The sequence below is a fragment of the Thrips palmi genome, unplaced genomic scaffold (genome assembly GCF_012932325.1).
Source record: "Thrips palmi isolate BJ-2018 unplaced genomic scaffold, TpBJ-2018v1 HiC_scaffold_2, whole genome shotgun sequence".
NCBI lineage: Eukaryota > Metazoa > Arthropoda > Insecta > Thysanoptera > Thripidae > Thrips > Thrips palmi.
In genome coordinates, this window is record NW_023144629.1 from 1,349,283 (window position 1) to 1,373,147 (window position 23,865).

The 23,865-nt window shown below is 56.7% G+C and overlaps 2 protein-coding genes across 3 annotated transcripts; one reads left to right on the top strand and one right to left on the bottom strand.

Moving 5' to 3' along the window:
* The first annotated feature begins 16,006 nt into the window (after positions 1-16,006).
* On the top strand, positions 16,007-17,698 carry LOC117647221. Of its 2 annotated transcripts, XR_004587826.1 has the most exons (4): positions 16,007-16,183; positions 16,784-16,884; positions 16,964-17,097; positions 17,184-17,698. XR_004587826.1 is itself a non-coding variant. In XM_034388866.1 (2 exons), exons 1-2 carry the CDS (start codon positions 17,030-17,032, stop codon positions 17,347-17,349), a joined length of 234 nt encoding a protein of 77 aa, XP_034244757.1. In that variant the 5' UTR covers positions 16,965-17,029; the 3' UTR covers positions 17,350-17,698. The 2 variants fall into 2 exon arrangements, 1 of the variants encoding a protein (XP_034244757.1); XM_034388866.1 differs by lacking the exons at positions 16,007-16,183; positions 16,784-16,884 and having other exon boundaries at positions 16,965-17,097.
* On the bottom strand, positions 17,508-22,885 carry LOC117647330 (ionotropic receptor 93a). Its single transcript, XM_034389049.1, has 19 exons — positions 22,856-22,885; positions 22,647-22,756; positions 22,406-22,564; positions 22,216-22,311; positions 22,002-22,151; positions 21,581-21,692; positions 21,379-21,484; positions 21,144-21,305; positions 20,790-20,957; positions 20,079-20,267; positions 19,898-20,004; positions 19,657-19,807; positions 19,407-19,562; positions 19,122-19,287; positions 18,804-19,024; positions 18,555-18,732; positions 18,382-18,463; positions 18,117-18,271; positions 17,508-18,040 (listed from the first exon to the last, which is right to left on the bottom strand). Exons 2-19 carry the CDS (start codon positions 22,744-22,746, stop codon positions 17,943-17,945), a joined length of 2,556 nt encoding a protein of 851 aa, XP_034244940.1. The 5' UTR covers positions 22,747-22,756; positions 22,856-22,885; the 3' UTR covers positions 17,508-17,942.
* Between the last annotated feature and the right edge of the window lie 980 nt (positions 22,886-23,865).

Genomic DNA, 23,865 nt, shown 5'->3' on the forward strand with positions numbered 1-23,865 from the left:
TGCACTGCCAAAAGCAAGGGGTTCTTGTCTATAGACAACCTCTTGCCACAAGTCGTCACCCCGACGTGTCAACCCTCTCGGCAAAGATCACACACTCTCTCTGGTGCACCGAAAAACGTGGCGTTTCTCGCGGGTGCTTTACTCCTGACAGTGTAAGGCGCCGGTCCGTTGTGTGGACGGGACTAAAATTCGCGAAGGCCACGGCAGACGCCGATCCGAACAGGAAGAGTTCGGGACGAAAACGACCACGACGGCGGCGCGCCATTTTAAACGATACACGCCGTGCGCGCACCGAAGTAATAAATGGAAAGACTGCCTAGTCCCGGCCGGTTAACGAATAATCCAAGCCAATCATTAAGTCGGGCTCATCCTGGGTGCAGGCGCGGGGCGGCGCCGCGCCGGCCTCCTTGACCTCCAAGACGTCCCATGCGTTTGCCTTTGTTCGGGTGGGCGGGGCCGGGGCGGGGCGGGCCGGCCGGGCCTGCGGGTCCGCGTGCCGCACCGAACGGAGTGTCTGTGTCAGGATCAATGTCGAGGGTGACCCTGGGTCACCGACGGCGCCAGCAGCAGCAGCGCGATGTGCAGCGGCGTGTTGCAACCGACCGTCCTTCCCCCGGGCCCCCGGCACCGCGGAGCACGCGGAGCAGCAACCATCGTGGGGCGTCCTTACTACTGCAGGACGCCGTGCCGACGCCGTGCCGCACAGTGGGCCAGAAGACCGGTGGAGGCGGCCAAAACTCCAGACGCGTTTTGAGCTCCGAAGTCGCTAAACGGGACTCGAACCGAACGTGTGACCCCACCAATGGATTGCTCTCCGAACGGGGAATCCATTGGTGGGGTCACACGTTAGGTTCGAGCCCTGTTTAGCGACTCTGGAGCTCAAAACGCGTCTGGAGTTTTGGCCACCACCACCGGCCTTCTGGCCCACTGTGTGCCGACGCCGTGCCGAGCCCCCAAGGGACGCCGCGGTGCACGCACGATTACCGACTAAACGGCTAAACGCTCGCCTCACAGTGACTGACGCCCAAATTGCCCGACAACGCATCATCCGCGACGGCTGACCTCACACTCACTCTCGAACTCGCACGCGGAGCGGAGGCTTCGAGAAACCCGATGCACCGCGTGGCTGGAGGGCCAGCCGGTCAAAAACGCATTGCTTTAAATTTTAAATACAACCAGAAAACTGTCAAAAAAGTTGCTTTATGAGAATGGCCAAAAGTAATTGTTGAAAGTGTGTACCTAAACGGCAAGCCGACTGCGGTCGCTGGAGCCTGTCCGACAGAGACAGACGTATACAATGGCGAGGGCACCGCTATTAGTGGGTCTAGGTTAAGCTCCTCCGGGATGCGAAAACAAACAAAAGCAACAACGCCATCCAAAAAAGAGGCGCCGCTGCCTGTATTCGATCCAAGGCCCTGTAACGAACGGACGCCCGTAAAGTCGACGAGGTGTCGATTATCAATTCCTTTACGACGGACGCAGGCTGACGGTTAGACGCGGTGAAGCTGCCTCTCCGGTCGGCGGCCACCTCCTTGCCGTCGCCTGGTGCTGCTGCCCGCAGTGGCGTTCTGTCACTTTATGTACCAATTGTTTTTAACCTTTCCAAAAAAAAAATTCGTAAAAATTTTGTGTAAATTTTTTACATGGAAAGTTGTGTTTGAAAAATTTTTCAAAGCTGCTTTCTCCTGGACACTCCTGGGCTCCTCCTCGCGGACCCCGGCCCCGCCCCGGGGGCGGGAGCCGCGAGCTTTGTCGGGCACAATACTGCTTGACTCGGCTTGACTCGGCTTGACTCCTCGGACAGCGGTGCAGGCATGGCCCGCTGGCCGCTGATGACAGGCAGTGGGAAGTCTGTACCGTCACCACACTGCTGCAGCGAGGCTAGCAAGGCCGAGGGCGTCGCGTCGCGGCGTCCCAGCAGAGCAGAGCAGAGCAGGCGGTCCCCAGTGCCCTTATGAAAAGGCGAAGCTACCGTGCCAAGGAACGACGCCGAAGCGAACGCGGAAAAATAACGTTTCGCGTTCGCCTTTCCACGAACGTTTGAAAGTAAAAGTCACACATGCTGAAAACGATAATTTAAACGAGCGGGAAATGGCGAAGTGGTTGTAAAGTCGCCGCGTGCCGTGTGTGCGAAAGGCTGTCACTGCTCCGGCGATGCACCCCGGCGAGGCGCGGCCCGCGATAAGGAAGAGAGGCGCCAAGGCTACCCTCTCTAGCCTCTCGTCGGGGCTCTCTAGCCTCTCGCCGATGAGGAAGCGCCCGGAAAGAGGCGCTGGCGCGGTGCTGGCGCGGCGCCGACGGGGAGGTGCAACATTTCGAGCAAATGCGCGCGCCGCCGTGCCACGCCGCGCCGCTCTCAGTGTCACCGTCGCGCGCTGCAAGGCGGCGGAGGGGAAGGGGAAGGGGGAGGGGAGGGGAGGGGGAGGGGGGAGGGGGGAGGGGGGGAGGGGAGGGGGGGAGGGGGGCTGCAAAGGCCGGCAGCAAGGACGCGAGGAACAAGTCGAATTTAAGAATGATGTGGCGCGCGACTGGCATGCCGTGGCAGTGTGGCAGTCCGCGGAGTGCTCGGCTGCCAGAATAGGGGCGCTAGACCGTGGAAACGGCGCCGGGGACGGCGATGACGGTTTTGGCGCCTTTCGGGTCACACAGCTCTCAGTCACACGCACGCAAAGGTCGGCACTCAGAGGTAATGGCCACGTGAATTTTTCCAAACGGTGTCGTCTGGGGGCTCGCCTTAAATCAACCACTTTGGTCGCGCCTGTCGCGCCGCGGTCCTTCTCGGAAATGGAATTAATTGACCACTGCATCTCTTCCTTAATGACACTGCATCGGCAAGTCCAGGGCCGTCCGGCGGCGAAGGACCGCCGGGACAGGAACAGCACTCGGCGCCAAGGACTCTCTTCTTGGGCTGATTGGAAGATGATGGGATAGGCGCGAAGCTGGCGAAGCTGGCGAAGCTCCTTGGGGAAGGTTAGGGTCGACCAGCCAGACAAGTGCAAGGCGTCATTAATCGCCGCTGCGTGGTTTAACTGCTTTTTAAACAAGATGGAAAAATTTCAGGGCCTGCCTTGCCTCGTCTCCGTTGTCGGCATGGCCGCGTTAAATTTTGATTCACCGCAGAAGAGTCGAAAAAGCTTTTGTAAATTTAAATTGAAAATAAAACCAAAAACATCCTTGAGGTAAAATAACAACTGTTTCTTGTCGAGACGGGAGGTCCCCTGACATTTGGAACGGAATCGGGAGAGGCAGCTGGAAGTGAGAGAAAAACAGCGACGGAGAGAGAAGAACAGAGATGAGCCCCGACCCGAAGGGAAAGAGAAAGAAAGAAAGATAGAGAGAGAGGAGTGACAGGTGAGATGGCCCACCATGACGGATGAACCCCGCCCCCTCTTGTGCAACGAATGTCTCAGCATCGAGTGTCAAGGAGCGGAATGGAGACAGGCACACTGTTGGCCATATTTAAAAGCCCGGCCACATAACCATTACCACACGTACGCAATTCCCGCATAATTCTTCTCCGAAGGCTCACAGGAGGGTTTTGTCATGAGCCCAAAGGGTACACGCCTTGGCCAACCTGTGGTTTTTACCGATCAGTGCGGACCGAAGTGCAGAAAATCTGACTATGTACACAAAAGGAATCCACCAATTATACCAGACTTCCACAGCAACAAGCACTGAGATAAAAGTCGAAACGGTAGTCAGAGCTTCCAATGTTTGTTCTTACTTTTTTTTGCAGTGCAGTGCAGGGGGGACGACCCTTGACACTGGGAAGCAGCGCGGGCGCGACGCGTGCTAGAAATTTACAGCGTGGACGACAGCGTCACTGCGAGCGATGACTTTCCAAGTGGCTTTTCATGCGGCGATCTCTTGGTTACTTCCAGACTCTTCTTCTTCTCCAGCGCCGGCGCCGCTGGACAACGAAAGGGGGGAGGGGGGGGAGGGGGGGGGACGGCCCGTGGCCGGTCGGCCGGTCGGGTTCATGCCGGTTACGTCAGCGAGCGGCCCGCCGGCCCGCCGCGGTCGAGCCTCTGGGCCGCCACGCCGGAGCCGTACCGGAGTCTGGAGTCCGTATGCACGCCGCGGCACGCCGGGTACACTGAACTCCGCACTCCGCGCAACGCGGCGCGGCGCGGCACGGCGCCGTGAAAAACGAGAGTCGATACAACGGGTGCGCGTAAACATAGAGGCGCGTTCCGGGAACGGCTTTCTGCAGAGCAAACAACGGCTCGCCGAGGACTACTTTGGAGGAGTCTCTCGCAATGTCCCGACGGAAACGGCCGCTCAGCATAAGTAGCAGAAAATACTCAAGTTTATGTTACAGTCGCACGACAACGCACACACTCGCGTGGAAGCCACTGAGTTGTGTGTAGGCGCGAGTACTGTCCACTATTGGATGCAAAGTTCCTCAAAGAACACGGAACGCTCACCAAGTTGTCAGTGTGATGAAAATGTGGCTGTTTCCAGTCCAAATTTCAGCCAGAATGATGTCATTGTCGCGGCCCATTTGACGGCCATGACGTCATGGCTACATCCTGATCATTTCGTTGGGGTTGCCACAAGGGCGGATCCAGGGACGGGTTCAGGGGGGGGCGACGTCGTGAAAGTTGCCTACCTACAGGGGTTATGTGCGACTTTTTGCCTACCTTTCAGGCGGCTTCGCCGCCTTCAGGGGGCGACGCCCCCATCGCCCCCCCTTGGATCCGCGCCTGGGTTGCCAGCATCATACAGGCCAGAACCGTTTGGTACACAGCTTATTTTTTCACCCGGGCACTTGGTTAGTAATTGGTTCAGTCACGCGCTCATGGAGGCATTAATTACTTTTTTTACCCCCAGCCGCGATGTGAGATATCTCTATCCATAACCGCCGCGATGGGCCGCACGATCCCCGCGCCACCCCGCGCGTCGCTGTGGCTCGGCCGGCCTGACTGGCAGCGGGCATCCATCTTCAGGAGGCGAGCGTGTTCCAGTTTCCAGGACGACGGCCACGGTGCGGTGCGCTGGGGTTATAGGGCTCGCTCGTGAAGCAAGGCGATCGATTCAGGGAGAGTGACCCAGAGTGACCAGGAGTGACCAGTCATCCCCCAATGAGATGAAGGGCACTGTTGAAACTTTGGCGATCACTTGATATGGCTAATTTAAGAATGCGTTTAAATGCAGTTGATACGCTGGTTGACCAATGCTCTACACATTCACCACAGAGAAAAGAATCAAATCGATAAATCGAAATAAAGCCGATATATCATTGGGACGGACTCAAAGCGTCAAGTCCTCTTGCACTGAACCCGTGGCGCTCCGATCTCCTTGGCGAGTCACGAACCCAGTCGAACCGTTCCCGAGGAATCTCGCGAAATAAACAAAAAGTAAGACTAATTTCGGAGCACGAAACGGATGTCATCCCCGCTCTGCCAACACCAACGGCTCGGCCAGCATGGCCGGCACCATCGACGCAAAAATAAATCTCTGCCTCTCTCCTTGGCGGTGACGTGGATGAAGGCAGGCCGAGGCAGGCCGCTGCTACCGGAGGCCGCGCCTTCCATCTTCCCATAGATTTAAGCTTCTTCTTTTTTTTCGGCCGACAGTCAAGGTCAGGGTTGCCACCTGACCGGCGGCAGGATGCTGCGGGCATCGAAATGTTTCCATATCGCTCGGGCACCGCCTCCTAAAAGACGCGGCGCCAAGACGTTCTCACATATTTCATGAGGTTTTGTAGCAGATGATGCCGCTTCACTACCTTTACTACATTTACTTCCTTTACTTCCTTTACTACCTTTTCTACCTTCACCACCTTTCCTTTCGTTTTCCAAAAGTTGTGCCTGCTTTAGTGAAATATCTCCCAGTGTTCTGTCAAAAGAAGACGTTCCATAATCATGCGTGCCATAACGAGAAAACGGAATGTGTGCACTGCAGCGCGGAGCGGAAGGGGAAGTGCGAGTAATGACTCGCCGGCGGGACACTTCCAAGGAGCGTCGTGAGTGAAGGGGACTCCATAAACCAAACACTGCGCCTCCTCAGTGCGCATCATTGCTGCGTGTTGTGTGTATAGTGCCCATGCAAGTTGAGGGAGATGAACTACACTGACAATCAAAGAGTCCTGATCAATAAGTTGAATACCAGAATAGTAATAGCAGCCTTGGATGTCCCTAAACCGCCCTAAACTATTGAAAAATCGTGACCCTTGAGATGAGCGTAAAGGCCCACAATAGAGTGATGCAATTTACCAGAAAACAGCTAGAGGTGGACGGTCTGCTTGTGGTGTCTTCTGTAGATGCACTGGGCACCGTCTGGTGGAATACCGGGAATCGTAATAGGCGCCTTGGTTCCAACCCCGCCCTGGTTCCCCCTATTGAGGAAACCCGGTTTAACCCCTCCAGGTGAGCGTAAAGGCCCAGAAAAAGAGGATGCCTTTTACCAGAAAACACCCCTGACGGGGAAAGGGCCCTTTCTTCCGTGTCTCTTCTGTCAAATGCAATTTGGGCCCGTTTTGGGGAAACCAAAAGGCTCTCGATGCTTCAGCACCCTATTAGTTACTTCTGTGCTTCCAAGCCGAGCTGGTTGCCTCTTGCCCCAAAAAGTTTATGGTTTCAGTACACACTTCTAGGTGGGACAAACCTAGTACCCCAACCAGATACAAACGGATAGCCATTAGAAGCAAGGAGACCCATGAAGGCATGCTTTTCCCCTTCCGCGCATCCCCTGGGTGTGCTCATAAGAAATTATGAGGCCATCTTGTAACCACTAAGGTCTCGTGCTTAAAAGCAATTTTTAAAGTTCCCAAAGTTTTTTCTGGCAAATAGTTTTGGTTGTTGTTGGTTAAATCAAGCAAAATCAATATTTTATGCTGAATTTCTGGAGTAATTTTTGAGATTAATTAGCAGCAACCGAGCAAAGTACTGAACACTGTAAGCTAGATATCCCTTTTACCCCCTCCCTGCTTACTTTCAACGGTTTCAACACACTATGCTGCCTCTATAGACAATCCGGGTAGAACCGGATTGTGAAACGTGTGGCTCCCCTCCAGTGGTCTGCTCAGCCAGCCTCCAGCGCCCCCTCCAGCGGCAGGTGCCGCAGCGCGCTCCCTGCGTGGCCTTCCCTCCCGAAGATAAAACCGGATAGCAAACCGAATAACAACGTCATCGGTGGTGGGGGAGACGCGGGGGCTGCTCCGAGTGGCGCCTGATTCGGTTCCGGGAACCGGTTGCTCCCGGATCGCGAGCTTCCAGGACGATTCCAGCTTCCCTCTACCTTGCCAGCTTCTCCAGCTTGCCTCCACCAGGCCGGCAGCTTGCTTCCAGCTTTGCGCCCAGCCTGCTTCCAGAGGGCCTCGCTGGAGAAAAGGAAGAGAGCGATGCTCGCGCCGCGGGGCGCCTCCAGCGCTGTTTTTAAAAGTTGTGCAATAATTAGTCGTTCGCGTAAAAACATGACTGTGTACTCGCAGCCGCTGCATTCTATTTCGCAACAACAGGAGCACGCGCTTCTTGCCTGCTGGGTGAAGTTACAGTGGCTGCCGATGCGCAGTCAGAAACGGAGGGAAAATCATTTGGTTCTCAATAAAATTTATACTGTCGAAATGAAAGGAAGAATCTGAGGCGTGAGCTAATATCATCCATGACATTTGGCCACCACCGGAGGGTACTTCCTAATAAATTTCAGACAAAACTCCAGCAAGGACGCTGCTGGAGACACGCAGTGTCGGCTGGGCCTTGGGACGTTTCTGTTTCCAGTCACCCAAATCGCGAGGCGAGGTAAGAGGCTACTTGTGTCTGACCAACAGCATTAAAGCTGGCGGGGAAGTCCTTGCGCCTTGCCTGTTTCCTCAAACCTTTCTCCCTGCCAGGCAGGCAGGCCCGGCGGCATGACTGGGTGGATTTGGCGGCAGACGGCCTGGCTGCTATTATGTTCCCCGTTGTGAAGGTTGCACCGAGCTGAACCAGCCGCTCTGGAGGAAGTGTCGCGTTGAGTACCATTTGGCACGACTGCAGACACTCCCACTACCGCCACCCACTTCCCACCACCCTACCACTGTTTAAACGCAGAGAGAAAAAAAAATAGTTGTTCATGTTGGCGTTAGGTTGGTCACTCTGTGGCCGATAAAGAACGCCTAGGCATCGTTCCGATGAATCTGGAGAAAGCAGTGGCCATTCAGTCTGGCCGCTGGACGGTCGCCGACGAAAACGAAAGCCGCAAACGCACAAAGCAGCAAACATCAAATCATGACGTATTCTTCAAAGTTTTTTTGCAGTTGATATCTTAAAAATTTAAAACATACTCTGGAGAAGTAACAGACAAAAGGTGTCGCAAAGACCCAGAGTGCATCCTTTAAAATAATTGTTTTGTTTTTCCATTGAGTCGATGATGTATTTGCGTGCGGTGTAAATTGCACGATAAAATGTCCGCGCAGATGACCACTTTTCATAATTACTGTGCACCGCGCCCTGACGCAATGCTGACTGCCGATAACGGGCGCATTGTCCTTATTGGCAGCGGCCCAGCGTTACGTAAGTACACAGCGTGGTCTGTTCACAATTTGAAAAAGAAGCGCTCGGTAATTTTTTTCCTGAAAGGCTGATTTTTTTTCAAAGTTGAGGGGGTACCCCGACCTTCATTCCCACGAATTTTGCACGTAACTCACCGCCCGCTGCATGTCCCCGCCGAGGTGACAGGCCCTTTAGTTTTCTAGTTATTGTGCGCGTCTGCGGCTTGGCGCCGCGCGGCGCGCGCACGCATGGCATTGCCCAAAGAGCTCGTTCATCATCGTCCGCGTGTGAATGTTGTGCCTGTGTGTGTGTGTGTGTGTGTGTGTGTGTGTGGGCGGGCGTCGGTGTGGGTGTGAGCGTGTGAGGTCAGCCGCATGCAATCGCTACACCTCACTCATGTGGCGTGGCGGTAGACGTCGTCGTGACGAGCTCCTCAGGGGTACCTCCTCGGGGGTACCTCTGAAAGGGCGGCCCACCGTTGTAAACGTCCTGCACTCAAGTTTTCAATTTGGATTTCTGATTTCGTTATACTACGCATGGTGATATTTTCAGTAGTATAGGTACCCCATTGTCACCCACCGCCGTCGTGATACTGCCCTCATTGTCATCTATGATTTTGCCATGATTCTGTCTCATTACCCACAAAGTTGCACCTGACGCCCCTACTTTTGCACGGCAGGAGTGCGGAGTGCGTTCGACTGACTCTGATCGGCTGGAGTGGGGCGCGATGTTTGCACTACTCCGCTGCAGCCTACCATCAATCGCTTTGCTCCATCACTCTCACGGTCCTTCGGCTCGTCTTCCGAGTCCCCCCCCCCTTCCTCCCCCGGTCTCGACAGGGTCGCAGTACGCGCATCTCTGCAAGAAGGCGGCGCTAACTCAGTTAACAAGTCGTACTTCTGATTATGTTCATCCTATGCACGGATTCACAGTAGTATAGACACCTCACTGTCACCCGCCGCCATCTTGATCCCCCATTTTGCTCACAGTCATTGCAAAAGTTTCAGCTACTGTTGCTCGATGTTGTCGTGATATCCAGACTTCCAGACTTTATGCTAGGATAAGCGCAGACACTCGTTGACACGCGGCAACGCACGACTGTGGGAGAAAATGAGGTTTCATGAAGCCGACGGCAGTAATGCGCACCGGATCGCGATTCGAGTAAGTGACGTCCAGCGTCGGAGTACTCGGGTGTCGGGGAAAGCGCGCCAGACAGGGGATAATTTCGAGTCTCGCCACTACCTTGTTGCGCATCAAGCAAAATCACGACTTTATAACGTGCGTGACAAAGTATTCAAAATCTCAAGATAGCTTCAGATCAGCTTTTAGCACTAGTCTGACAATTTTCAAAAATTTACGGTTCTTAGTAGAAATTAGTTTTAGCAATGCTTACAAAACATGATTTTTTATTTTGATGATTATTGTTTTGGCGTAACATGTGACGCAGACTGGTTCCTTGATGAAGAAATATATTTTTAAATGCCTGGTTGCGATTTTGGTTGTCAACCCGCGCCCCAGCAGGGGGCCAGGTGATGCTACCTGCAGTTCCGACAATAAATCGCGCGACTGTACAGACTGGCCAGTCTGGAGCGCGACAATATGGTCCCGGATGTTACCTGGTTACCATGGTTACCGGTCCTGGTTACCGTGGTCACCGGTTATGACACGGCCAATCAGCGCTCCGGGTGGGCCAGCCGGCCAATCAGGTGCGAGCAGCGCACTCTACGCCGGTCAGGGTGGCTTCGGCGGGAGAATAATGGTCGAGGCGCGTGGCTTTCTACACGATAATATCGAACGTGTTGCGTACGCGCTTCGAGTCCTTGAGCAATGTTAATTTTTCCCGCAGGTTCAATCAGACAACAATACGAAGAGTTAGGCAGCGAGGGCAGGTATAAGGACAAAGAACAGTCTGTGATGCCTCTCGGTGAAGAAATCTATCGAAATTTTTCCGCGCATACCGGTTGTTGTGTTCCACGAGAGACAAACAGCTGTGCAAGCGGTCGGGCCTGCCATTTTCACTCTCTAAATTTCGGGGTGACCCCCGCGGTGACCCTGTCGGTGAGGCCGGCGCGCGACGTCGCGTCTGACCAAGACATTGGCGGTCTGGCGCCCACAATGGCTGGCCCGCCGCGAGCCGGAGCCGCCACCGCTGGCCGCACCACTCGACTCAAGTGTCGTCCCGAGCGCGCCGCGCCAAAACGCCGCATCCTCCGCGGGACGCGTATGCAGATGCGGCCTTTCGGACCGCCTTGCTGCGCATTGCGGTTGGACACACACCAATGTGAATGCGAATGTGTGTCAAGAGGGGCCCGCGGGCCGGTGCATGCTGGACCCGCCGGGACGCGCGGCGTGCGTGCCGCGACCTCGGCACAAATGTGTTAGTGAATATGAATCGGAAGGTGAAAAAAGAAGTAAGGACTGCCTGTCGTTAGGTACGATCGTTAAGTAGAAGCGAGGGTGGACGAGGAGGGTGTGGACAGTGAAGGGGGTTGTCATGGAAGAGTTCAGGTTGGTTAGGTGAGCCCCCGTAGCTAATTCAAGTTTACATTATGGCTATGGCGTTCCACCAGTCTGGCATTATTACCGCATTATGGCCAGCTGTCACTGCTAATTTATCCGAGAGTGCGCCAAGAGCTTTGCGTCCGACCGGCTGGGCCAAGTTTGTCCCATCCAAATGGCCACACCACCAGCGGGCTGCGACTTTGGGTTACGCGTTCGAACGCCCAGGACGGACCCACGACGGACCGGTGGGGCTGCTTTTCACGCTGTTCACGCGAGTAGGGCGGGTCGCGGGTACGTCTTCGCTTGGAAATGTCAGCGAGCCGAGGACCCAATCCGAGAATCGAAACGAGAATCGAAACCGATCCCAACCGAATCGAAGCGAGCCGAAGCGAGCCGACCTTTTGCGATGCAAGGGCCGCCCGAGTGCCCACTTATCGAGAACACCGCGAGAAAACGTCGTCGGCTTCAGATCGATGAGTCGATTGGACGTCGATTGGACGTCTATTTTGACACAGACTACCTACTAGTAAGAAAGACTCAGTTGTGGCGAGGCGCTTAGAAAAGACTCAGTTGTGGCGGCCCGTTCGAGAAAGACTCAGTTGCGGCTGGATACCTAACCGAGTCTTCCTCGAACGGGCCGCCTCAACTGAGTCTTTTCTCAGCGCCTCGCCACAACTGAGTCTTCCTTACTGGTGGATGGTCTCACTGCTGCTGTTCGGCGGAGAGCTCTCCATTTTTAACGTGACACTGCTGGCCTGACCCCGCGGCGTGACGCACGAACGTTACATTACGCGTGGAACGGGTAGGTGCCGTAGGTGCACTGCGAGCGACCCGCTCCGAGAAACTTTTTCCGTTTCACGGCCAGCGCTTTGAACTTTGTGCGTTCCCGCTGGACCTGGCGCTATGCCGCGCTCCTCCAGGCCACTTCGCCCCCGACGCGGAGGCACGCGGAGGCAAAGCGGGGCGCTGTTAACACGCGTGTGCCGAACGGCCGAACGCGACGCCGCACAGTGGGCCAGAAGACTGGTGGAGGCGGCCAAAACTCTAGACGCGTTTTGAGCTCCAGAGTCGCTAGACAGGACTCGAACCGAACGTGTGACCCCACCAATGGATTGCTCTCCGAACGGGGAATCCATTGGTGGGGTCACACGTTCGGTTCGAGTCCCATTTAGCGACTCTGTAGCTCAAAACGCGTCTAGAGTTTTGGCCGCCTCCACCGGTCTTCTGGCCCACTGTGCGCCGGCCTGTCAAAGTTGACCTTCAGATTCGCCCTGTCTCTCTCGCACTCACGGGGCGCTGCGCTACGGTCCGCAGGGCGCGCGGGGGTGCGAGAGAGACAGCGCGACGGCTTCTGGGTGGCGGGTAATGGGCCAGGCGGTCGGTCCCCTTCCGCCCCGCGCCTCGACGCCTCGGCGACAAGGAACAACAATAATGACGAAAAGAAAAAGAAAATGGACCGGGCAGAGGCGTCGAAAACGAAAATGCCAGAGAGTATCTGGTGTGGACGACGAGAGGTACGGACCGTATATTTAAATTATTCAAATCAAACGGTTGCCACAGGAACTTTTGGCCTGCCGCAGCGGCCCGAGAGGCATTATGATTTCGGCACTCCACTGGTGTTTCATTGCTTCGGAGCAGTACGTGCACCGAAAAAAAAGTGGGATCATTAGTGGGGAGAATATTGTAATCCATGCGTGCTCCCGATGCGGCGCCTTGCAGACACACTGACCTAACGTAACGCTCTCACCGTACCGCCCCGCCCCGCCGTGGGAACGCAGTGAACGCAGTAACACCGAATGCACGACCGGCACCGACCCACAGAAAGAAAAAGAGAGACAGAAAGAAAAAAAACGTGCACGAAAAATAGAACCATATCGAAATGGCGCCTGGAAGAATAGGCAGCCTGCCGCTACAGTGTAGTGTGACCTGACTCATCCGTCTCCCTAAAAGCAGAGCAAGGGTGTCATCTCGTTGCCTTTAAAAGCCACGACGAAGCTCGACGAAATGTGACATTGGCTGTAGTCAAGACTTTCAAGAATAGCGTGCGACAACAGTCGGGCCTTCAGGAACAAATCAGCGTATCCTGGGTGAGCGCAGTGGACCGATGATCCGGGAGGCGCCGCTCCGCGGCGTGGCGGAGGACCGCGTCGGCAACCTCGCGGAGTTGCACGTGTTCCTACCGGCCGCCTCCCGCGTGGAAGTCTCCGGGGCCCCGGCGCGCCGGGAGGGCGGGCACTCTGACTGACCTGGAGCACGCCGAGCAGGCCGAGCACGCCGTCATGGCGTGGCCGTGTGGCGGGGCCGGGCGCACTGTGTGCAGCACGTCGGCGAGGAGGCCGTCGGCGCCGTTACACTGGATGCTGCGCCGCGCGTGGGCGGGACTCGACTGGAGGCAGCGAGGCAGACGGCACACTGCCACCACATCCCGCCGTGGCGCGGCGGGGCGCGGCGGGGCGCGGCGGGGCGGGGCGCCATCCTTTCCCTTTCAATATCCCCCCACTCCTCCTCACCCCCCGCCCCGCCAAGTGCTTTGCTTTTGTTTTGCCGAGACGCGCGGCGACCCCGTGGCCCCGCCGCCCCGCCTGTGTCCGAGCCTCGGGTCCAGCTTCAGTCCCTACTTCGGCTCCAGCTGATTTGGACACGGTCCTCGGATTCACCCAACACTGCTCTGAGCTCTGGGGACGGCGAGTTGCGGGTTGCGGCCTGGTCGACCTGGGATCGTTCGAGACTCCATCCTGCTTCAGCAGGCAGGCTGAGGATGGCAACCCTTTCGAATTTTCGTCCACTTGTGTGGCAACACTGGTTCGTCGTCCACCCTTGCCGCCCTGTGGACTGATTCCAAGAGTCGTCTTCGTCGCTCTGTCTCTCTCGCTCCTATACGGTACACCCAATGAGTGCGAGAGAGACAGAGAGGGGCCGAGCCCCCAGCCGCAAGCGCCAATGGCGAGGCGAGGGGCGACCGGTCCCGCTTTACCGGATACGCATCGCCGCGATGTCAAACCGAGGGGCCCAGAGGCCCTCTCGAAAAGGAGCAAAACGGTTGGGACATCCTGGACGACCCGAACGGCCCCAACGGCTATGCCAACGACTTCCCAGTGGATGGAATGCGGATCGTCGCGTGTTAAAGAGGGAGACAGGACCCATAATTATTTTTGGTGATGAGTTCAATCGATTTTTTCGCATTGTACAGAGAGGTCCCTGCCCTGCTGTACTCGTGGCACTGATGAGCCTTTACGTTGTAAAATGTGCAAGTGAGCAAACTCGGTAAAATTCTAACCGTTTACTCCGAGAAAAATCAATTGCAGAACGTTAGTAGAGCACAGCTCTGAGCACCAAGTAATGCTCCGAAAAACAAATCAAGGAATCATGTTTGCTCAAATAACTTGCACAATGTGGCAGTACCGAGAGTGATCTCAAGAGACTGAAGCGAGCTGATGGCTCGCCGAGCACCAAGCGCCCCCAGTCCCCAGCCCGTGGAGCCAGCTGGCCAGTGGCAGCCTGCGAGGTAGGCAACCCACACTGCTCGGGCGCGTTCCGTACGATGGGTTGCCTATCCTGAAGGCGTTTCGAAAGGACTTCGGGCTCCGGCTCCCGCGTCTCCTGACAGCGCGCAGAGCGGCCACCCATCGCACATCGTGGCGATACTCCGCGTCACACCGACGATACTCCAACCCGAGGCGCCAGCGAACGCAAGCGTGGAACGGAGAAAGGCCGGCGAAAAGAAGTCGCCACGGTAGCTGTGTCTCGAAGGTGCGTTGGGTTGGTGGTTTCAAAAACCTTCTACAGTTATTCAATCTCGTTCTGACCAACTTTGCGAGACTGGTGCTCACAAACTAACTGCTGTCCAAGCGTTTCCGAGGCAGGGAATGAAAGGGTAGGGCCTTAATAACACCAGGACGTCGAGGAGGGCCTTCAACCTCAGCTAGATTGGACGCAGTGGCCGCTCAAAGTCAGCAAAAACCGATACTTGCACAGATTCAATCACTTTTTAACCAACTTTGCGAAGATGGTGCTCCCAAACTTGCTATGATAAACGCGTTTCCGAAGCGAGGCATAAAAGAATGGGGCCTTAAGAAAACCTTGACGTCGAGGGAGGCCTTAAACTACAAGTAGATTGGACGCAGGGGCCCCTCAAAGTCTATCAAAAATTCCCCTTAAATTTCTGGATTTTCCAGCTGTGTTTGCGCCTCTGGACTCGTTTCAGAGACACACTTCTCGGCCGATTTCTATCCCAGGCCAACCCGAGCCAAGCGCATCCACCTTGGCTGATGCAACTCGCGGCGCCGCTAACGTCAGCGCCCCACCGCGTGTCACCAAAACAAGATGCCGCATTTTAATTTTCAAGCACCTCTTTGAAAACAACTCGACATTGAGAGGAGCCTCATTGATGTCATTTTCTTTTACAGGAGATGAGAAGCATACAAACCCTAGGTGAAAAATACCAGTACTGAACACACACGTGCAGATATTGCTGTATCTGATACAGTGGATGTGTGTAACGAAATTATTCACTGTGTGGAAGTGAATTCACTGACAGAAATGGAAGATTTTCTTTAATGTTCGAATGTTCGGTACGACAAGAAATGATAAGTTTCAGAAAGCACTGATGACGACAACTAACAACAGTAGAGCTCCCCAGAAAACGTCCGTCGATCTGTAATTATTTTAGGTCGTGGGCGTTCGGTCCGGCTCCACCGGAAATAGTGTAAGCCAGCCCTGCTCTCTGCCTGACAACAAGTATGGTCTGGAACTGGAAGAGTCTGGCACACTGGAAAAGCGTCACTCTCCGGAGAGGGGGTCCTCCTCGGTCACCTTCGGTCACCTTGTCTCAGCGCCTCCAGCCTGCATGGCCAGCATGGCCAGCCTGGCCCAGGTCCAGCAGCCCGGCCGCATCAGAAGAGTCGTTTTCGTCGCTCTGTCTCCCTAGCACCCATACGGGACGCCCCATGAGTGCGAGAGACACAGAGCGACGAAAACGACTCTCGGAATCAGTCTGCTGACACGTCCCGAGCCGAGCCGGCACGCAGCCGCGCCCGGAGTCCTCGCAGTCTCTCTTGGACTCTCTTCGCCGCAGCACGGACTCTAGCCACCGCACGCCACGCCCGCACTCTCCTATCAGTTTCCCATGTTGTTCCGCGCCCTTATGTGTCAATGAGGAATAAGGTTCTATCGTTTAATGCCAGAGACAAGTTTCTCCCAACAGTCCGGTGAGTAGCGACGCCACTCGGTGCACGTGTCACGCCTTGAAAGTCGAAAATTATCTTGCGTAGATGAACATACGCTAGGATCGAGACAAGAGTTACTCCAGCAATGACACGGTCATGACATGGTCACCATGTTGGTCAGCATAAAAGACAATATTAACAGTTTAAAACATTCTCATTTGTTCAATTCGAGGCAAACTTTAGGCTTTACGTCGTAAACTAGTGTGGGACTTTCCACCTGTCAGATAGTTGGCCCAATACTGGAGAAAACCCAGGCAGGGTCCGAAAATGCGGGCCTCTCTTCCTTATTGCATATCGACACTGACTCTCCCCGGCCAGTGCGGCCAGTGCGGCCAGTGCGGCCAGTGCCCGGGCGGTTTCCTTCCATTCAGGTTGGACCGGCTCCATCGATAGCGTCAAAGCGGGCCGGAACAAAAACAAACTTGTTTTTGTTTGTCAAATTCAAATTTTACTTTTTGTTTTTACAAAAAAAGAAATGTAAAGAAAAGCGGTATTAGGGACAGTATCTTAGCCGATATTTTACTCAATTTCTGATTTTGGGACAAAGGAACTGACAGTTTTCTTCTGAACTTTCTTTTCCAGTTTGGCCAAGAATTTGAGCACCCGAAAAGGCAGCCGTCGAGGCAACGCGGGCAACCGTCTAGAACTTCAGGTGCTCACCCAGCTCCAGCACGTTCCGTAGAGTGAGTACCAACCGCCGTCCCGTTCTCAGATTGGCAACACTGACACAAATTTCACCGAGAGATGTCTCCTTTTTTGCAGTTCTCGAACCCGTGGTTCGTCAAGTGGTCACTAGTGGTCGCATTCACGCACTCCGAATCCGTCAAGATGGTCCAGGAAGACAAGGCTTGTGGGTACACTGTGCGCAGCTACGAGACGAGGGACCCCGCCGCCAAGTAAGATCCCTTGTAGTAGTAGAGTTCACCGTTTTCGATAAGTGTTAGTAAGTGTTAAACTAAATCCATTTATGCTGTTTCAACAGGAAGGCCGGGTACGATGCGGTGCGGCGCGCCGAGGCGGAGCGCCAGCGCCTGCAGCAGGAGAAGGAGCGCGAGAAGCAGAAGCAAGCCCAGGCCAACAAGAGCTACGGTTCCTGGGGGCCCGTCTTCAAGAACCGCGAGCACTTCAACTCCATGCACATTTGTTGAGGCCCTTCAAACGCCCGCCACAAACGCCCCGCACGTCTAAAAGAAAAAGAAATAATTTGGAGTCCGAGATTGTCGCAGCTTGACTGATTTTGAACTGATCTTTTGTAATGACTTAAAAAAGGAAAAAAGACTGATTCTTGAGTGTGCCATACATCGTGAAAGTCCATATTTTTCGTTCCAGTTGTCGTGGTTGGCTAGTTTTGTGTGCGTGAATGTGACCACTAGTCACGCTGGGTCCCCGTTGCGGGGGCCCAATTGACATTGCTTTTCTGTTTTGCTTTCATTTTGCTTTTGGGTAGCGGCACCTTGCCATTTCATTGAAATAAAGTAAGGTTATTATCTGGGTAAACTGTCTTTTTGTATCGCCACATAATTTCAATAAGATCGGCAATCATTTCGACACAATTTTATTCAAATTTTAAGAAAGCATTCACACTTACATAACTTACAAACTCACACATACACACACATGCACTCACACACACAATACATCGCGGACGCTGCACAACAACAACCTGTTATTGTTTTCCAAAGCGCATGACGTCCGAACCATGTTTTGCATGGAGTGTGTTTTTCCACACTGGAAAAAAGAATCACGGAACGAACGGTTTGATGACCTTCTTGTCCTTGGCGGTGTGCCATCTCCGGCAGCAGCACTCTATTAGAATCAGCATGGCCGCCACAATGAAACCTAAAAGGAAGGTTTCGGATAAAACACGTGATTTAAAAAAATACTTTAAAAATATTGGAATAATAGCTGAAAATACCCAAGAACAGGACGAAAAAGCAGCCCTGCATGTCCCCCAGGTTGACGGAGTGGTTGTTGGCCTCCAGGCTGGAAGTGCTCCAGCAACGGTCCTTCTTCGGGAGGTAGTCTTTCAGCCACTTCTCCACCAGCCCCACCTGCTGCATGCGCCGAATCCTGCAGCACAATTTCCGCGCATTCATTTGTTTAAAAAAAATCAAGCTCATTCTGATTGTTAGCATGTTATAAACATTTTCGAAAACGGTCGAACTCTAAGTTGCGCTCACTCGTCGTTCACGACGTTGAGGTAGGGGCTTTCTTGGGCCATGATCATGGCCAACTCTTCCTCCAGGAAGTCGTGGACGCTCACTGCAGCGAAGACCAAGTTTGGGGACAACAAAAACAAGTTCGTCAAGGACCAGGACAACAACATCATTGTGCTCTGAAAAATCTCGTTTACCGATAGAGAAGTCGCAGCGGCCGTTGCTGTGGAAGTCCCTCTTCATGAGCTGCAGCAGGTTGACCCTCCAGTCGATGTACACGTGCGTGCCGGCGCGCACGCGCGACAGCACCTCGTTCTCCTCCTCGTGGAGCTCGGCGCCGTCCAGAACGGGCGTCAGCCGGGCGATGGGTGCGGTCTGCGGCACCAGAGATTACTTGACGAAAAACGCCCCGACGACGACGACATTGAGAAACGAAAGAAAGTGACCTTCATGTGCTCGAAGAGCGGCGACTCCTTGCGGAAGCCCCAGGTGAGGCCGTTGCTGGCGTCCACCAGCTCCTCCACGGACGTGATGGACGTCTCGAGCCGCGGGAAGGTGAGGGCGGCCACCAGGTTGCCGCAGTACGTGGTCACCAGCACCAGCACCACCAGCCACCAGGTGCCCACCACCAGGCGGCCGCTGTCCGCGTCGGGGAGGTACGCGCCGCCTACAAGGCAAGTGTCAGTAGTAAGAGCACCCCATTGTACCACCGCGTAGGGTGTGCGGGCGGAGCCCCCGGCGAAGGCGAGCCGCGTGTCGCTTACCCTGCTGCAGCAGCGCGCCGTACGCGTACCACAGGCAGTTGGTCAAGGAGTTGAGGCCGCCCTTGCCGCCGCGCTGGCCGTGGTACTCGTAGTAAGGGCTGAGCCGGTGGATCCAGTGGAGCACCGGGCCGATGGCGGCCACGGACACGGCGATGGACAGCCACGTCTGTCACCATCACCATCACCATCACCATCACCACCACCACCACCATCGCCACCACCATCACCATCACCACCACCATCGCTATCACCATCACCATCCTCACCAGACGATCCAGTGCTCACCATGGCCGTGAAGGGCGACATGAAGAGCAGCGCGCGGGACAGCTCCCTGGGTCTCACCACCATGAACTGGTAGGGCTGGTCGCTGATGGCGCGGGTGAAGTTGACCAGCTGCTTGCGCTCCGCCGTGACGGTGAAGGCCCCCGCGCCCAGGAACACCTGCGCGTCACCATGGTGGAACTCGTTACTTACTGACTGAGGAGGGCAGTTCGGTCCGATGCTCATAATCTTTGGCCGCTTCCTGCCACCTCACCTTGTTGTCGCGAACCATCTGCAGCATCCTGTCCCACGACACGTTCAGCGAGAAGGCGTTGTTCAGGTCGCCGTCCTGCGTCCTTGACGTGTAGATCTCGGAGTCGTTGGTGAAGCCGTAGTCAGTGGGGTGCGGGAACATGACGGTGTACCTAACGGCAGGAAAAAGATAGGAATAAATAATAGCAAGGTTAAAAAGAAGCAACGGAAGTTGTAAGCAGACTGAGCCCTTGAGGACGCACGTGAAGTTCAAGTTCTTGGCCAGCTCGTTGACGATCTCGAACACGAGGCCCTTGTAGGCAGTGACGTGCCCCGTGCTGTTCGACACGATGATCTGCCAGGGCGGATTCTGAAACAGGAAGTTGGATTAATTTCGCCGACACAGCGATTTAGCCAGTAAAAGGACTGTTCAAAATGACTGACGTGGAAGGACAGCAGCGGCAGGTTCCTGCCCTTGAAGCCGTAGGCGGCGTGGGGGAACAGGGCGTCCTGCAGGGTGAGCCCCTCCCTGGGCCGCCACCAGCCCACGGACACCAGCCGCCCGCGCACGAAGGGCCTGGCGGGCCTGCGCACCACGGACGGGCTGTCGTCCAGGAAGTCGTCGCGCGAGTCCTCCGTCAGGACGTCGCGGGTGTTCTCCCAGCGGTCCCAGCCCGCAGCGCGCGGCTGGCGGGGGGCGCGGCGCCGCGACCACGCCGGCCGCAGCCCCACGACGGCGTCCTGGGGCGGCACGTCAGCCTCCACGGACCACGCGGCGTTGACGTCGGCGTCGTGTCGCCCGGGACGCCGCCAGCGGGCGCGGCTGCTGTTGCTGAGGCTGCGCAGCGCGTGCAGCCGGCCCTGCAAGTGCTGCAGCAGGTTGCCCTGCGACTCGGCCGGCTCGTCGTCCTCCAGCACGCCGTCGTCGTCATCCACCAGCGCGGCGGTGTCCTGCAGGGACTCCACCGGCGCCGCACGCATGGCGCCGGAGCGCTCCTTCTCGTAGGACAGCCCCCAAGTGTCGCTGCCGCGCAGCCGCCACGCCGTGCAGTTGCCGCAGGACCCCGTCGAGCGCAGCAGCTCCTGCGGCAACACGCTGTTTTGCCGACCCAGTGGAACTTGGCGGCAGCACTGCGCCAGAGTCTGTCTCTGTACCTTGATGTGGGACAGAAGCATCACGACGCGGTCCTCCTTGGACGGCCGGATCGCCTCCCACTCCTCGTCCGACACCTGCGTCGCCATGTCCTGCTCGTCCTGCACCGAGCGGTCCAGCGCCACCAGGAAGGCGTGCAGCATCTCGTAGGCGTGGCACAGCATGCCCGTCTGCAAGGAGAGGACTCTCTCTCTCTCTCTCTCTCTCTCTCTCTCTGTCTCTCCCCCTCTCTCTCTCTCTCGCACCCCACGGGAACGCCTGCGTGGCAGGCAACCCACGCGCCAGCGGCGTGCCGCAGCAGCGCGCATTGCCTACCCCGCAGGCGGGAAGCACGACAGGACTCCTGGCGGACTCACCTGGCAGAACGCCTGCCGCGACGTGTAGTTGGACGCGAAGGCCACGTTGTCGCCCTCGGACAGCAGGCTGGTGTACGTGGCCAGGCTGTCCCTGGCGGATGACGTGTCCGTCAGCACGTACAGCCACTGGGACTGCGGGTGCACCATGTCGAGGGACTTGGCCTGAGCCGAGAAACGAAATGAAACAACAGGAAAGAAAACGATGGCGAGAGTGGGTCAAAGTCGGCGGACGTACCACGTCCATGACGACGCCCACCATGTCGGAGGCGACCACCACGATGAACCGCTGGCCGAGCCACGACAGCGGCAGCGACCTGAGGACGTTCTCCACCCGCTTCCGCCTGCACAGCAAGAACAACAAGAACAACAAGAAGGGCGAGAACGGGGTGAAGACCTGAAGCAGCGGTAGAGCGGCGGCAGTGGAACTCATAGCGAACCTCTTCCAGTCGGCCTGCTCCGTGGGGATGTGGAAGGCCGCCACGGTGGAGGGCAGCGCCCCCGAGGTGTCGGCCGTCAGGGCGGCCAGCACGCGGTCCAGCAGCTTGGAGTCTGCGCAAGGCGCAAGGCCGGGCGTCACACAGTGCCAGAAGACCGGTGGAGGCGGCCAAAACTCTAGACGCGTTTTGAGCTCCAGAGTCGCTAAGCAGGACTCGCACCGATCGTGTGACCCCACCAATGGATTGCTCTCCGAACGAGGAATCCATTGGTGGGGTCACACGTTTGATTCGAGTCTCATTTAGCGACTCTGGAGCTCAAAACCCGTCTAGAGTTTTAGCCGCCTCCACCGGTCTTCTGGCCCACTGTGCGTCACCGCAGGAGAGCACAGTGCAAAATCCGCCACTCCCTCCGCCAACTCACCCAGCGTGTGGTCGTGCAGGATGTTGGCGCTCTTCCACGCGAGGACGTGCTCCACCTTCATGTCCAGGATCATCTGCGGCAGGTCGCCGCCCCGCTCCGTCAGCGGCACCGTCACCCCCACGTGGCGGGGCAGCCGCGGGCAGTCCGCGTCTGCAAGAGGGTGACCAGTTCCACTTCCACTCTCAAGGCGGTTTCACAGTGCAGAGGAGCGTACCCGTGAGCGCGAAGTGCAGCAGGCCCTCGTCCTCCATCTGGCGGTACAGCCGCCAGGTGTCGATGCAGTTGCCGATCGTCATGACGGCCGTCAAGTCTGCGGGTCGAGAAAGCGGTCACTCACTCCGTCCGTCTCCCTCGCACCCTTCCTTGAGGGGAACCCTTTGGGTGCGACGGAGACAGAGACAGACCTGGCCGGAGGTTGGCGTCGGCCATGCTGTGGAACTCGACGTTGAGGCCGCCGTGCTTGAGGAACTGCAGCGTGGCGGTGCCCAGGTAGGCGCGCAGCGAGTCCTCCACGCTCGTCTTGTCCTTGTCGGCCGAGTGGAAGTGCTCGTCGATCACCAGGGCTGCCAACACGTCAACGCGTTCGAGCGGGTGAGGTTCACCACATGCAAAACTTGTGATCGAGCGCGCAGGGTTGTGCCTTACCCAGCGTGGCGTTCGTCAGGTCGTAGTTGTAGGAGACGGCGGCGCGCGCCGGGCGCGCCGTCAGCAACATGCAGCACGCCAGCAGGGCCGCGGGCAGCATGGCGGGGAGCCTGAAGGCCGCCAACAGCGAGACGGTCCAGTGACGCTTCGGTTACAGTGGTGCGTCCGCGTCCGGCCGGCCCGCCACACAGTGGGCCATCGCGGCTTACCTGGAGGAGACAGCGTCCGCGTCGTGGAGGTCGTGGGGGCCGCCCCCGGGGCAGTCAGAGCCGCGCCATGCTTCGGCGACCACATCATCGCGGACCGGCCAGGGCGGGGCGTGGCGGGGCGTGGCGGGGCGTGGCGGGGCGTGGCGCGGCGTTGCGGGGCGTGGCGGGGCGTTGCTATCACGGCGACCTTTCCGCGTGCAGCCCTTGGCGCCACCTCGGCAGCAGCCCTGATTGGTCGGCCGCCGCGGTCACGTTGTAAAAATCATTTTCTCATCAGGCGGACCCAATAATCCTTGGCCAGGCCGTCCTGCCCCGACCTCGCCCTCGCCGGGTATTATTGGGCCGGGCCGTCGACACTCGGACACGCAGACACGGGCGCAGGGCCGCGCGGACAAGTGCACCAAGACGGTCTTCTTCGCGGCGCCGGGAAAATCCGCGGGGAAGTCCGCCACCGAGGGAATCCCGCGGAAAACAGGTTCCGGTGCGAGCGGACGAGGCGCGGCCTGGCGCACCCTCGCGCAGCCCGAGGCGTCCGTCGCCGCCAACTGCTGGGTAACTGGCCCAAGGCACCCTCGAATCACCCACGCGGTCACGTGCGTGAGTGTCCGTGTGAGTGTGTGTGTGTGTGTGCCATCAACCCCGCGCCCCGTGAAGATCCCCCGCTAGAAAGTAGAGCGCCTCCCCTCCAGACTAGGTCAGGGCTGTGCGGGGCTCGGTGAGCTTGTTCGTCACGCAATCACGTGGAGTCATTGTGCGCGAGTGTATGTGTGTGTGTGTGTGTGCGCGCGACTGTGTATGTGTTGTGTGTGTGTGTGTGTGTGTGTGCGTGTGTGTGAGTGTGTGTGTGTGTGTGTGTGAGTGTGTGTGTGAGTGAGTGTGTGTGCGTGTGTATAGGCGAGTGTTAGTTTGGGGAGTTCAGATTCGCCACTTCTCTTCCGGCTCCCTTTAGGTTCACTCCTATGAATGCGGACGCCAACAACAAACATCAGTCATCCGAAAAGCGAGACATC